The sequence below is a fragment of the Calliphora vicina genome, chromosome 3 (genome assembly GCF_958450345.1).
Source record: "Calliphora vicina chromosome 3, idCalVici1.1, whole genome shotgun sequence".
Lineage (NCBI taxonomy): Eukaryota > Metazoa > Arthropoda > Insecta > Diptera > Calliphoridae > Calliphora > Calliphora vicina.
Genome location: NC_088782.1, coordinates 87,784,610 through 87,798,847, shown reverse-complemented (window position 1 = coordinate 87,798,847; position 14,238 = coordinate 87,784,610). Strand labels below are relative to the sequence as shown.

Genomic DNA, 14,238 nt, shown 5'->3' with positions numbered 1-14,238 from the left:
CCTACTCAGACTATCTGAGTCTTCCTTAGTGAAATCCTTGCGGATGGGACACACTATGATACTGTATGAAGCAGGTCTTGTTAGTCAGGGCATTACTCCATATGGAATCTCTGACTATAAGGTCGCAACCTTCAGCTTTGGTGCTTCACCCCCAGTAGAATTCCCCACTAGGGATAAGTGGGCTGGATCCGATCAACTGTTTGATGGGTGCGCAGTTTTCACAGACGGTTCCAAAATGGATTCTGGTACGGGGGCCGGGGTATATTTGGTCGACCAAGACATCAAGCGCTCATATAGACTCCCTAACGAGTGTAGCGTCTTCCAGGCAGAGATCTTCGCGATCTGGAAAGCCACAGAGTTGATAGGGACACACATAAATAGGGGGTCTGCAGTGACAATATATGTAGACAGTCAGGCAGCACTGAAGGCCTTGGAATGTCATTTAATACACTCCAACCTAGTAGAGGACTGTAGGAGAGCTCTGGAGGAGCTATTGGCACATTACTCAGTGAGATTGTGTTGGGTGCCAGGGCACTGTGATATACAGGGTAACGAGGTAGCAGATGAACTTGCTAGACATGGTTCCGATTTGGACCATGACACTAGGGAACGGGCTGTTAGACCACCCATTTGTCACTACTACAGGGTAATCTACGAAAGATTCCGGGACTGCACGAATCGATCCTGGTGCAGTAGAACAGATTGCAAAGTGTCCAGGGCCTTATGGCCAAGACTGAATGCGAACGCGACTGGGACACTGTTAGAGTTGGATAGGTACAATCTCAGGATTCTAGTAGGAGTGATAACCGGTCACTGCTCAATTGGAGCCTTTAAGGGAAAGTGGGATACTGACACACAGGACTTCTGTAGAGTATGTGGGGATGCAGAGGAGATAGAGACAGTAGAGCACATTATGTGCAACTGCCCTATGCTACAGGGTCATAGACTTAAATGGCTAGGAAATAGATTTCTGGATGAACTTGGTAATGTTGCTGGCTGCAAACTAAGCAACATACTAGGTTTCATTAAGGGAATAGGGTGGCTATTTAAGGGACGTTCTACGGCAGGTCCAAATCCGTGAAAAGACTAATCTTTCCTTTCTTTCTTCTTCTTTTTATCAGACGGAATTTTGGACTTCTTTTTTGCTTATTCTAATGCTATTATCTTTATCTTTTTCTATCTCTATCGAAGGGAATCACAATGGACCTCAAGGTCTCTGGGTGGAAGTACACTTTGTGTACACCCTTCTAAACCTAACCTAACCTATATAGGTACAATGGACATGGCACCTCCCATACAAAGTAAAAATTTATTAATGCATATCTGGAGTAGTATTATAGTGGGTGTCTTCAAACTTTGTGTGAGCTATGGCAGAACAACGTTTGCCGGGACAGCTAGTAATTACATAAAATAACTATACATATTTTAGAGTGACAGACAGTGCCGCGACAAAAAAATATTTTATAATCATTTGCAAGAAAGGCTTCATATAGCAAAGTCGCCTGCCGCGTTCCATGGAGAAGAAAGTCCCTAAGAGCGGCCGCAGGCCGCCAATAAAAAAACCTTTTCGTGCGAAACCTAATAGTTGCTGGCCATACTACTAGTGCAAAAAAACTTGTCTTCGCAAATAAAGTTTTTCTGCGTGGCGGCCTGCGGCCGCTCTTAGGGAATTTCTCCTCCATGGAACGCGGCAGGCGGCTTCGCTAAATAAAGCCTTTCTTGTAAATAAATTATTAAAAAATACTTTTTTTTGGAGTGGATGTTCTTTAATTTTTTATTGAACTTTCTTTTCTTGGTAAATTAAATAAATCATTTAAACAAACAAAAAATTGTCTAAGATGCAATAATGCCATAATGGCTTTATTTCACTGCACCCACTATACTTGACACAAAATTATTAACTATTTTTTCAAAATTGTAAACACTTAATAAATAATAATGAAGTTCAGTTTCACATACAGTATTGGCCATAACTATATCTCAATAGATTTTGTTAAAAAATTTTTTTTGAATTGTGATTTGTATATATTTTATTAACTTATATTGTTAATGTTAATGTTCATATAACATTCATTAAGTATAAGATAATTTTATGAAAAATTAATTTAAAATGATAAATCATATAAAAACAGAAAACGCAACGGACAAAATCAATTAAATCAATTAACAGATCAGGCTCATTTCAATGTTTTTGCAGACTGGTCGCATATCACTGGTGCATTCTGGAGTACGTCCTCGAAAAAAACACGATGTTATGATTCCTTGATCAAAAGAGCAATACAAAAAGATCCTACAGCATCAGCTAGTCAAGTACGAACAAGTTTAAGATTATGCCTTTATATCAGCTAAGAACAAGCAAGTTAGACTGGAGTTTGTCAAAGCCCACATCGACTAGAGTGTGCAAATATGGAAGACAGTACTGTTCTCTGACGAATCCAAATACAACTTAAAAAGTTCCGATAGAATAGTGCGTGTAGGCAGACCAAAAGGAGAAAGAATGAATCCTAAGTATTGCAGAGAAACAATTAAACATGGAGGAGGCAATTTAATGGTCTGGGGTTGCTTTTCTGGTCAAGGAATTGGGCCAATTCATAAAATTGATGGGATAATGGATCGGTTCATGTACCGTGATATACTGAAAGTTGTAATGTTGCTTTATGCCACTCAAGAGATGCCACTTATAGGTAGCTTCCAACAGGATAACGATCCTAAGCACACCTCCAATGTTTTTAAGACTTGGCTACAGAGCAGTAAGATTCAAGTTTTTCATTGGACTCCTCAATTTATCAAAGTCAATCCTATTGAGAACTTGAGGGACATTGTTAATATGAAACTAAAACGATTTATTTCAAGCCGTTAAAATAGCCTGGGAAGGAATATTGCAAAACACCATAAAAAACTTAATATCTTCTATGACTAAGAGATGGGCTTGTGCCATCGAAAACAAAGGATATGCAACAAAATATTAATTAAATTTTTTTTATATTATATCCATGAAGGCTTTAGTTTTGTCCGTTTCATATATATTTTTTGATTTTAGATTACCTCTTATAGAAAGATTAACTTTAAAAGTATTTGTTTATCAATAATAAAAATATTAACAAATGAAAATAATACATAATCGAAATTTAAAACTTTGTTTTTATAAAAAGAAATATAATATGAAACAAATTCACTTAGGGAGTGCTTTAGTTATGACCGATACTGTATTTTAAAAGACAATTATTTAGTTCCATATGTATATTATACTAAAAGTACATTAGTTAAAATTAAATTGTTTTATGTCTGTGTCAAGAGATATGCAGTTTATGGACTCAATTAAATTTGGATATTAAAAAATGTGTCTTACCTGGCAGCTTGTCTTATACGCTCATTATTTTCTTTTGTGTTATAAATAATAGTCAAAATACAGTTTGCATATTCTATTGCATCGATAGCTAAGAATCCGTTTTGACTTCCTTCCGATGTTTCTATAATATCCAATAAAGGACCTCCTGATTTGTGACCGACCATTATAATACCGGCTGCCATACATTCAACGACGCCAATTCCAAAATGTTCATTCCACATTGTGTGAATTCCAACATTGGATTTTTTATAAAATTCCAATAATTCATGGTATGGTACATTTACCTTAAATTCTACGTTATTTTCCAGTGATAAATGTTTGGTTAAGTCTTGCATATTTTTAAGTCGATCATAATCATGCTCATTGCGACACGATCCTACAATAATTAATTTTATTTTGTTCCACAAATCTTCATTATGAATCAATAATGTACGCAACTCATACATAGTTTGTAATTGGAGTGGGTGATCTTTTTCTGGACGAAATTGTCCAACTGATAAAATAATTATCTCATCGAGGTTGTCACTCCGTTGTAAGCTTTTAATATGGTTTACTTCGCATGGAGGATACACTCGATGCGTCTTAAAAGGAACGTCCCATAAATCCAAAATGTGATTCTCTGTCCACGAGGAATTAACCATTACCGTTTCAGAACTCTTTCCGACCCAACTATAAATCTATATAAAAATTTACAGAGTAAATAATTACAAATACCAAATTTCTTTAAATTCGTTCTTACCTTTGCAAAAATCTTATAATAAGTTACTTTCAGCCAAGTTAAAAACGGGTTACGTACAACATAACTATGGTTATTATGAGAGTATTCACGTTGCTGAACTCTTCGTAACATATCAGTACTTATAGTTGGATAATGTACGTAACATCCAACCTTGCAACATCCAATAAACCGGAAAAGTGGTAGAGTAAAAGCATAACCCATTGTATCGAGGTATATGTCTGGAGGAAATTTTACCAGTGCTTCCAAACCCAATATCATTGATCCTAAACTTTGTCCAAGAAGGGTGAATATAGGATACCTTTCTGCTTCAACCAGATGGCGAAACTTTAAGTACACAAATGTGATACTATCCTTTTCTAAATTAATATTGAACACATTTTTTACTTTGTCCAGAATACTGCTTGGAGAGCTCTCTATATCGCCAGTGTAAATAATCACCTTTACATTGTCATACTTTGCCTATTTAATAAAAAAAATAAATAAAATAATTATCATAAATATTGTCTTGTATCAATGATTATTCAATATATTGAATTCATTTTCTTGATATTAAAATGCAAAGAATAATGAATAATAACAAGAAGTAAAATGCTGTCAAAAACCTTAGTCGGTTGTCATAAAAAAACCTAACTCTCGGTTAGCCGAACGTAATGTAATGTATTCTTAACGGAACGCAACAGCTGATCGTTTTTGTTGTGTGTGAAGTAGTTAGAGCAGTTATAGTCAAGGTATATTAATTATAAGGTGTGTTATCAGACCAGCTGATCGTTTTTTGCTACTATGTTCATTTTTCGCCGTAGTGCATTATAAATGTCAAACTTTGTTTACATTTTGTAAATGTCAAACTTTGTTTTGCTGTTAAATTCGTTTATGTTTTAAAACCAATAATAATACTACACGAAATTAGTCTTATTTTTAAAAACATCAAATTAAATTACAAGCAGATTCAAATTTATAAACATTTTTTGTTTAACAAAAATTCGCTTTGATTTATTTGTGAGCTGTTTTTGACATTTTTCCCTGCCGCCAATTCGCCTTCAAATGCAGGCACAATGTCAAACTACATATAAAAAAAATATAACCAATTCGCTCGGTATTCTGAATTCGTAATTAATATACCTTGGTTATAGTGATAAAATGTAACGTAACTGTAACGTCTGAACCTGTTAAAAACAGACTTTCATTACGTTTCTACTTGACATCTGCTAACAGGGTTGATTTTCAAAAGCAATTAAATTGAAAAATACTTATTTTTTGAAAAATAACACACAATATTGTTTTTATATTTTATCAAATTCGTCTTACATATTTTTTATGTTCTATAATCTCTCTAAAGTGGAACGTTGGGTTCAAATGGTATCAAAGTGGCGATTATTTGAAATTTTTTTTTATTTTTTTTTGGTTTTTAATAAAAATATCTGATGGCAAAGCAAAACGCAAAAAGCCAGGAAAAAAAAAACACGGGAAAACGTTGGGCATTGAAAAATGCCTACTTCCTCTAGTATAACGCTATTAGTGACTAACGGTTGATTATTTCCTAAAACTTAAAAACGATCTCGTATGTTAGCTTCCTTAATGAAACTAATTAACTGAGAGTATATACCGATGTCATGAGAATTTAATAAGTCAAAAAGATTAGTAAATTTATGAAATAATTGGTGTTTAATTCTAATATCATTGAATTCAGAACAGTGAAAGATAAGATGCTCAGAATTGTCGATCATGTTACAAAAATCACAAACATCAGACGATCTCTTACGTATCATGTGAAGGTAAACGCCACTATAACAGTGGCCACATAAGAGCCTATTAATAATCTTGATGTCAATTGGATCCCAACCAACACCCCTGTGCAGGTATTTCATTGAAAAGAGAGAAGAAGAACGGCCTGTTTGGCCAGGTAATCTACCCTCTCATTGAACCAAACTCCAACATGGGCAGGAACCCATACTATATGTACCTCAAGGATATGAGAATCAACTATAGAATTAATAATATCCGATACTATAAAGTTCCTCGAACTAGCACGTCCCAATAAAATACACGCATTTCTACTATCAGTGTAAATAACAAGACGCGAGTTATTATCCTCAATGGCTATATCAACAGCCCTTTTAATGGCAATTAATTCTCCAGACAGTGATGAAAGTCTCTCACGTGAACTGTACAAAAAGAAACGTCCAGTGAGAAGATTAAAAACAGCACATCCAGTGCCATTGTTCATAATCGAGGAGTCAGTAGCAACCAAAGTAAAATTCTTCATTTTATAGAAATCAACCGACGAACGATAGTGAGCTCCAAGGACCTCCTCGACATACCTCTGTTCCTGTTAAAGGATGACTCAATAATAATCCTAATCTTGTTACTAGTGCCACATTCACCAAGTGACGGAATCGAGTCAAAAATATCCTTGTATTTCCCGTAGACAAAAGATTAACTGTTCTTTAGATATGAGGGTGCCGTTCTAATAAATCCATAAGAGACGGGTTATAACACTCAACCTTTAAAAGCTCCTTGGACGCAAGATAGACCGATCTAAGATGAGATGGCAGTTCGTTGGCCAATACATAAATGGCCTGTATCGGCGTGGAGGGACACAGTCCTAGACAACGTCTTAGACTTGAGTTCTGGAAGGTCTGAATATTCCTGTCAACATAACTAGGGGCGTGGGCAGAAGTAGATCTCGCATACTCAATCTTACTCCTTATAAAAGCACGATAAAATCTCAATCCAATCTGAGGCCTTAGACCTCCTCTGATGCCCGATAACTTCTTGAGAAGATTGGTAGCTGAAGAGGATTCCCTCAAAACACGATCATAATGATCATTAACAGTCAAAGTATTTCTTATGGGCAGACCAAGAAACTTAAGCGAATTCACCTGGGTAATAGAACAACCATCCACAGTGAGTCCCATATCAAAATTAGCCCGTCTGCCAAAAAACATACATTTGGTCTTTGATGGATTAATACGCAAATTAAGGGAGGAACAGATCGATCGAAATTGACCAACTTTAGAATCAAGGTTAGATACCGCCTGGTCAAAAAAGGAATCAAAGGAGAGAATCAGAAAATCATCCGCATACTGAAAAACCAGGGTCCTATCATCCTCAAGAGATTGAATACCAGCAGTGTATAGGTTAAAAAGTATCGGACTGAGGCAACTTCCCTAAGGAAGTCCATTAAAAACACTGACGGACATTTTACCCATACAAGCACGATAATTATCAGGACGAGTTTTGGAAAAAATATTTTAATTCAAAAGTTTACATTTGGGATCTGAATCGTCAACTTTAAAAATCTCAGAAAATAAACAAACATCAACGTTATAATTGTTGATGTAAAACTCAATGGAAGACTTGTTTGATCTTAAACTCTGGACATTGTGCTGTAAAATCTTCATTATTAATTAGAAGGAGAAGACGATGGATCACCAGATGTAAGTAATTCAGAAAGAGCATTAGATATTTTATTGTTGAAATCATTAAGTACACTAAGGTGGGAACCACTCCTTGGTAAAGAAATCCTTAACAAAAGACGAGAATTCGGCAAAGATTTTCTCAAAATCCGAAACCTTAGCTTTATTCTCCCTGTAAATCACCGGCATAGAAGGTTCTGTATCAACAGGTTGAAGAGGTACATAAATAGGTACAGGCCTAGGGGGTGGAGGCTTCGCATACACTACACGATTATACCTCCGTCTGGTAAGAATCCTATTAACTTCCTGATCCCTATCCTTCACAGGGGTAGACTTAGCCACCGGTAGGGATGGGAAATTCCCATCATATTCATTAAATATATCAAACCGATTAGTCGAATATGATTTTATCACCTCAGTTCTAGAGAGGCGTTTAATGGTCATAATTTTCAAAATATCATCCTCCTCGCGCCATTTGGGACACAATTTCCTATCTCTGCTGGAATGAGATAGACCTCCACACAAAAGACATTTCTTAATGCAATTGCCATCACAAATCTCATTAGAACAATTCAAACATCTTTTCTTGGAACGACAACCTTTAGATGTGTGACCAAGGCGACCACAATTGTGGCATTGTCTGAGTGGGGGATAGTAAATATTAACTTTAATATGTGAAAAATCTAAAATAATATGCTCCGGAATGTTGCCTGAGCGAAAACCAATCTTCACAGAGAGCGTTGGCGTTTCCTTACCACTGACCTTATCCTTCTTAACAAACCTCTTAGCAGACACAATATCAACGTCAGAAGTTGCAGACTCACAAATATAATCTTCCGACAACTCCAAAGGAATGCCATGAATCACCCCATAAGAATAAACAAAGGTATCTGGAATAAAAGCCTTCAAACCAATCTGACTCAAATCCTTACCAACAAATTCATTAGCATTAGCAGCAGAATCAAACTTAATGCGGTACAAAGTTCTACCTACAGGAGTGATAAGACGAATGCCATTAACACTTACCTTTCTAATCTTCTGATATAGAAAAAGAGAATTACGAATCTTCTCATTGCCAGGGTCAGCATTAGAGGAATCAACCAAAACTAAGAAATCACCCTCATGATCCCCCGGGTAAAAATGTTATCTAGAAATTATAGTGTCACCCTGAAATACCCCAGATTGTCCATTGGGTACAACCTCAACTTCATTACATACCTCCGGAACTACATTCATTCCAGCGCATCTTGAAGCCGCCATTTTAGATCTCAAATTACTCAAAAACTGAGGTACAGTGTCATCTAAATCCGTCAGGGAAGAACTGAGATCAGATGGAATTGACGAATTTAATGAGGTTACCTTGTTGTTCTTGGCCAAAGGTGCCGAAACCTGATGTCCTCTTCACATTACCACGCGACTTTCTAAAATCAGTAATCAAATTCGATTGAAAGAAATTTTCGAAATCCGGCTGTGATGATGTGTGAGCAACAGGGGACGCAGCGTCGTCCCCCATCCTCGAGATTTTTTTAACACGCAACTAAGATATTAATCACGTTAAAATTAGAAAAAAAACACCAATTCAAATCGAAATTACAGATCTTTATTATTTTGTAGGAAAATTCCACAGTAAAAAGTAACTGTAAACACTAACACGCTTTTTTTATTTATTTTTTTAATTCTCTACGCCACAAGCGAATAGAGAGAAGTGTATTTGAAATTTAGAAATAAAGTTTTTATAATAAATTTTGGTATAGGGTAAAAGTAGAAAAAATTCTGCATCACTAGCTGTAAAAACAATCAACTATGTGCACTGCTGCAAAATGTCACTTAAAACGCTTACAAGTCATTCAAAACAAATGCCTTAAAATTATAGACCATAAAGAAATAAATGAAGATGATAATGGAGCTAATTTAGAGAGTGAATCAACCTCTTTGCATGTGAAATTTCATTCAAATCGGACTTGCCGTTTAGAAATTGCATATTTATTTCACTCTATTTTTTTTCTATACCACTGTGCACCTTCCATTTAAAACTAATAAAAACAAACTTAAAATCAGTATATTTCAAAGAAAATTGTCCATGCAAAAACTAAATTTGATTTGTTATTTAAATGAACAGAAAACGATAAGTGAAATTGTAACAATTATAAATTATTTTGATCAGAAAAGAGCCAAATAACTCAATATATACATATATTCACACAACATAATTTTCTAAATGGACAATAAAAAGTGAATTAAAAACCTAAACTAATGAAATAATTGTAAAAAAGTAAGGTTGAAAATTAATGAAAAAGAAAATTAAGAGAAATGTAAATCTGCCCTTGCTCCTGGGGCTAACATATTTGAAGAGAAAAACTGTTAAAATGAACTTAAATCTAATAAAAACAAAAAAAAAAATAACACAAAATTCTCAAAACGGTACTTAAGTTCAGATTTAAACAGGGTTTAAAATTAGTTAAACGTTTTTTACATTTGACTACCGACTGCGCAATAAATATGAATCGTTTTCATATTAATGTGCACAAATACTGCAAATATACAAACTATAAACCAATGCCATATATGCACAAGCTTCATGGTAGAAATATTTGTCGCAGTTTTTCCAAAAATATTTTGCCTTACAAAATATTTTACGTTGCAGCTAGAAGACAAAATGAAAATTTTTCATTTTTAAAACTTTTGCTGCCTAAATATATGTATATTTTTTGTTAGCAAAAACAAATGAAATTGCTTGTGTATAATATACAAAAAAATTACTATAAAAACATCATATATGCAAACAAATTGCAGCGTGAAAACCATAAACTGCAAACGATATGCGCAGTGAAAAATTCAAACAATGAAAATATGGAAGATGCTAAAAGTTGACTGCCAAACCATACGAAGTTGAAAAATGTAAAATACGAAATTGTGCAAAGTTAAAAATGTTTAAAGCGAAAATGTTTATTTTTAAAATATTTCCGCCGCATATATGGTTTTGTTTTGCCGCATATAGTCATTGAGTAGAAAAATGTGAAAAATACTATGAAGTTGATTTGGGTGTACAAAATAAAAAATTGTATTGAAATGTGTGTTAATAAAGAATTTTAGTGCAATAAAATAGAATTTTTATTTTTTGAGGTATGTAATTGTATGTATTGTGAAAGATAAATTAAATTAAATAAGATTCTGGACAAAGGATAGCTAGCGGAGGATATTATTATTGAATTTTTTGATTGATTGGCTTTTTTAATACGAATTCAAATGTATTCATGCTGGTGGTAATAGGAGTCCAGAAAAATTAGTAAGAAAAAAAATAATTTTGTATGTAAAGCGGTTAAAAAAGGATATATAATGCAACAACAAAATGTGACAACAACAGCCAAATACCATAAATAACAGGATCATTCATTTTATGAATAAAATTTATCGTAATAAAAAATGATCTGTAACGGTATTCAACAAAAATCAGTTCTACACAAACAATGCAATAATTATATCATCCGCTATCCATTGCTCATAACCTTCTTTAATGTACTTTCACTGCATTCCTATCCTTCACAATACACATTTTTTTTAGCATTCTATACTTTTTTTAATTTACTCCTGTTACAAACGCTCAGCCAATCATACTCATTTGCATTTCAGATTGCACAAGTTGTTGTTGACTTTTTAATTTTCTACATTAACAGTAAAGAAACAACAAAATGCAATGAATTGCAACGGTGCTCCACCCCATGTCTAGAAATTCCTTTGCTTTGTATTTGTTCCTATTTTTGAATGTGTTGTTGTTGCTTTATGCAGCTAGAGGACACACATACAACAGTTGTATTTCAAAATTACTTGAGGTAGTAGTTAAGTAGTTGTTGTTGTATTTCCTTTTTCTCCTCTTGCACTCGTGCCTATGTACAAAATTTGTTGTGCCTTCGTTGCATAATTTGTTCTCTGTTGCTTATTTGTTTTTTGGTTCTCCTGTTAGAAATACTACGAATGAGCATTTAAAAACACAAAGTCATCTGGCATCTCTGCCTACAATCGTAAACAAGTGTAATTTTTTCATTTAAAGTGCCTTATAAAATTAATTTAATTAAGCAATTATTTGAAGCTTGGAAAAAGTTTCTGTAATGGCTACTGCTAAGAGGAAGATAGAGTGGGGTAATAAACCCAAATTTAAGGTTCCAAAATCATCAGATACACCCAGTACAAGTGCAAATAGATTTGATCTATTAGCAACTGACGACGATGTTGACGATATCATCAAAGAAAAAGTTCCACCTATAATTGTGGATCCTCAACACAAGTTTTGGAAATTACTCGAGCTACTTGGTGAGGAATACAGCTATAAGCGAATGTCTGTCGGGACTAAGATATTGTCCAGCTCATTGCGGCTATATGAAGAAGCATTGAAGATTCTTCAAAAGAATGAATTTAAGTATTACACACACGAGGTAAAAGATGTAAAAATTTTCAAATTGGTTCTATTCGGGCTGCCCCAATTTACCACGGATGTACTACAAAAAGAATTTATTAGCAGTCACAATATAACTCCTGTAAGTATTACAGAAATAAAAACTAAAAGGTCATCTGAAGACGATGCGATAGAATTCAACCGTGAACAAGTATCCAAACAAGAAATTCTAAAAATAAGATGGTTTAGCAACATCTCTGTGTACTGGAGAAAGCCTCTCAAAAGCAGTAGGGGTCCAACTCAATGTGCAAAATGCTCCATGTATGGCCATGGTGCGAAAAACTGCCACAGAAGTGTTCAGCCTGTGCGGGTAACCATGAACTCGTTGAATGTAAGCTAAATAAAATACCACAAGGTACCGGTGTTGTTTATAAGTAAAATACTAAAAAAAATAAATTTTATTTTAAAAAAATATTTTATATTTTGGGCTACATATGGAATATTTGGAAAAACTTTCCATTGTTTTGTCAACCACTGTAAATAATCTTTGAAAAACCTCAGTCTTAAACAGGCAATTGCCGAGTAAAGTCAATTTATAGCGGTGCTTTCTACTGAGAATATTGTTTTGGAATTAAACCACACGTGTTTTTATTTTCTCTTTTTATACCCTTCACCTTCGTGAGAAGGGTATATATCAGTTTGTCATTCCGTTTGTAATTTCTACATTTTTCATTTCCGACCCTATAAAGTATATATATTCCGGATCCTTATAGATAGCGGAGTCGGTTAAGCCATGTCCGTCTATTTGTCTGTCCGTCTGTCTGTTGAAATCTGAAGACCCCAGATATCTTCGGGATCCAAATCTTCAATAATTCTGTCAGACATGCTTTCGAGAAGTTTGCTATTTAAAATCAGCAAAATCGGTCCATAAATAAATGAGATACAATGGGTCAAAATCGGGAAAAATATTTTTTAACCCGGATTTTTTTTTTCATCAAAAAATTTTTTTTTTCATACATTTTTTTCAAAAAAAAAAATTTTAAAAAAATTAAAAAAAAAATTTGGAAAAAACTTTTTTTTAAAAAAATTAAAAAACTTTTTTTAAAAAAAACTAAAAAGCTTTTTTTAAAAAAAATTAAAAAACTTTTTTTAAAAAAAATTAAAAAACTATTTCAAAAAAAAAAAAAATTGAAAAACAATTCTTGAAATTTACCATGAACGGGGTTCATCCCCCGAACTACAATAGATTCAGGGATCTTGATCCCTCTATCAACAAAACCACCAACAGCAAAAGTAAACGTTTTCGAGATGAAGATTTTATGCCTCTGCCTTGTGTTATACAGTCTGAGGAACAGCCAAAAGTTCTGATTCCTCTGAAACATCATCAAACCACTAGCATCATACAATATTTTTCAAATTGAAAAAGGTTTAAACTACATTAGCTCCGATTATATGGAGGTAAATGAGATGAAAAGCGGCGACCTTATAATCAAAACACCAGATCTAAAAACTGCACAGAAATTTTTGAAAGCGAAACACATTGATATTGTTCCTGTCGAAATAAAATTGCATAAATACTTAAATTCAAGTCAAGGTAGAATATTCTCTAAAAAAATTATTGACATTAAAGAATTAGACCTAAGGAAAAACCGATCTGTGATACAATCTGTGATATTTAATAATATAGAATACTAGCTGAACCCGGTCTGCGTTGCTGGCCCTTACAATAATTCTGTTTTATATTGCATCTTGATTTGAATATAGAGTCGGACAAAAAAATCAAGGACTCCCCCGACCTGACATCGCACCCGAAACACTGAGGTGGTCATTTGACAAAGATGTAGCATATATCTATAAGTACAGTGGCATGATAAGACCTTAAAAAAGAGAAACGGATGTATTTAAGGCAAATGGGATATTTATTTATGAATTCATCTTAAGGACAGGGGATATACGTTTCTTTTTTTATTTACTCGGGAGCAAACTACATACGAAACATAAATTTTCCAAATGTAAGCCAGCAATAGACAACGATTGGCCTTATGCTTTGTCGTTGGAAATCTTTGGTATGCGTGAAATCATTACGTCTTCGCATTTTAATCTGCCACCGATGATTGTTGCCTCAATTAAATTTGGTGAAAATTTTTTGATGGTCAATCGTGTTCCGTTGCATACTTTTGGTGCGTTTATGTTGCGGAGAAACATTATCTGTGATCCAACCTTCAATGTTTCAGTAGCATACTTGAGGCTTGTTCTTCGTTCATTACTTTGTCAATCGATTTGTATTTCATTGTTTCGCCAGTAAGTTTCAATTAATTCGCTCATTGATCTTGTTGAAATCATA

At 34.1% G+C, this 14,238-nt stretch overlaps 1 protein-coding gene across 1 annotated transcript in view; it reads right to left on the bottom strand.

Annotated features, from left to right (window-relative positions):
- The window catches only part of Alg11 (ALG11 alpha-1,2-mannosyltransferase), a 77,392-nt gene that overhangs the window by 37,602 nt on the left and 25,552 nt on the right, over positions 1-14,238 (bottom strand). Inside the window, exons 3-4 of the mRNA XM_065503809.1 lie at positions 4,089-4,547; positions 3,350-4,026 (exon numbers count right to left, since the gene is read on the bottom strand). Coding sequence (XP_065359881.1) covers positions 3,350-4,026; positions 4,089-4,547 — 1,136 coding nt within the window. The remainder of the gene's footprint in view (positions 1-3,349; positions 4,027-4,088; positions 4,548-14,238) is intronic.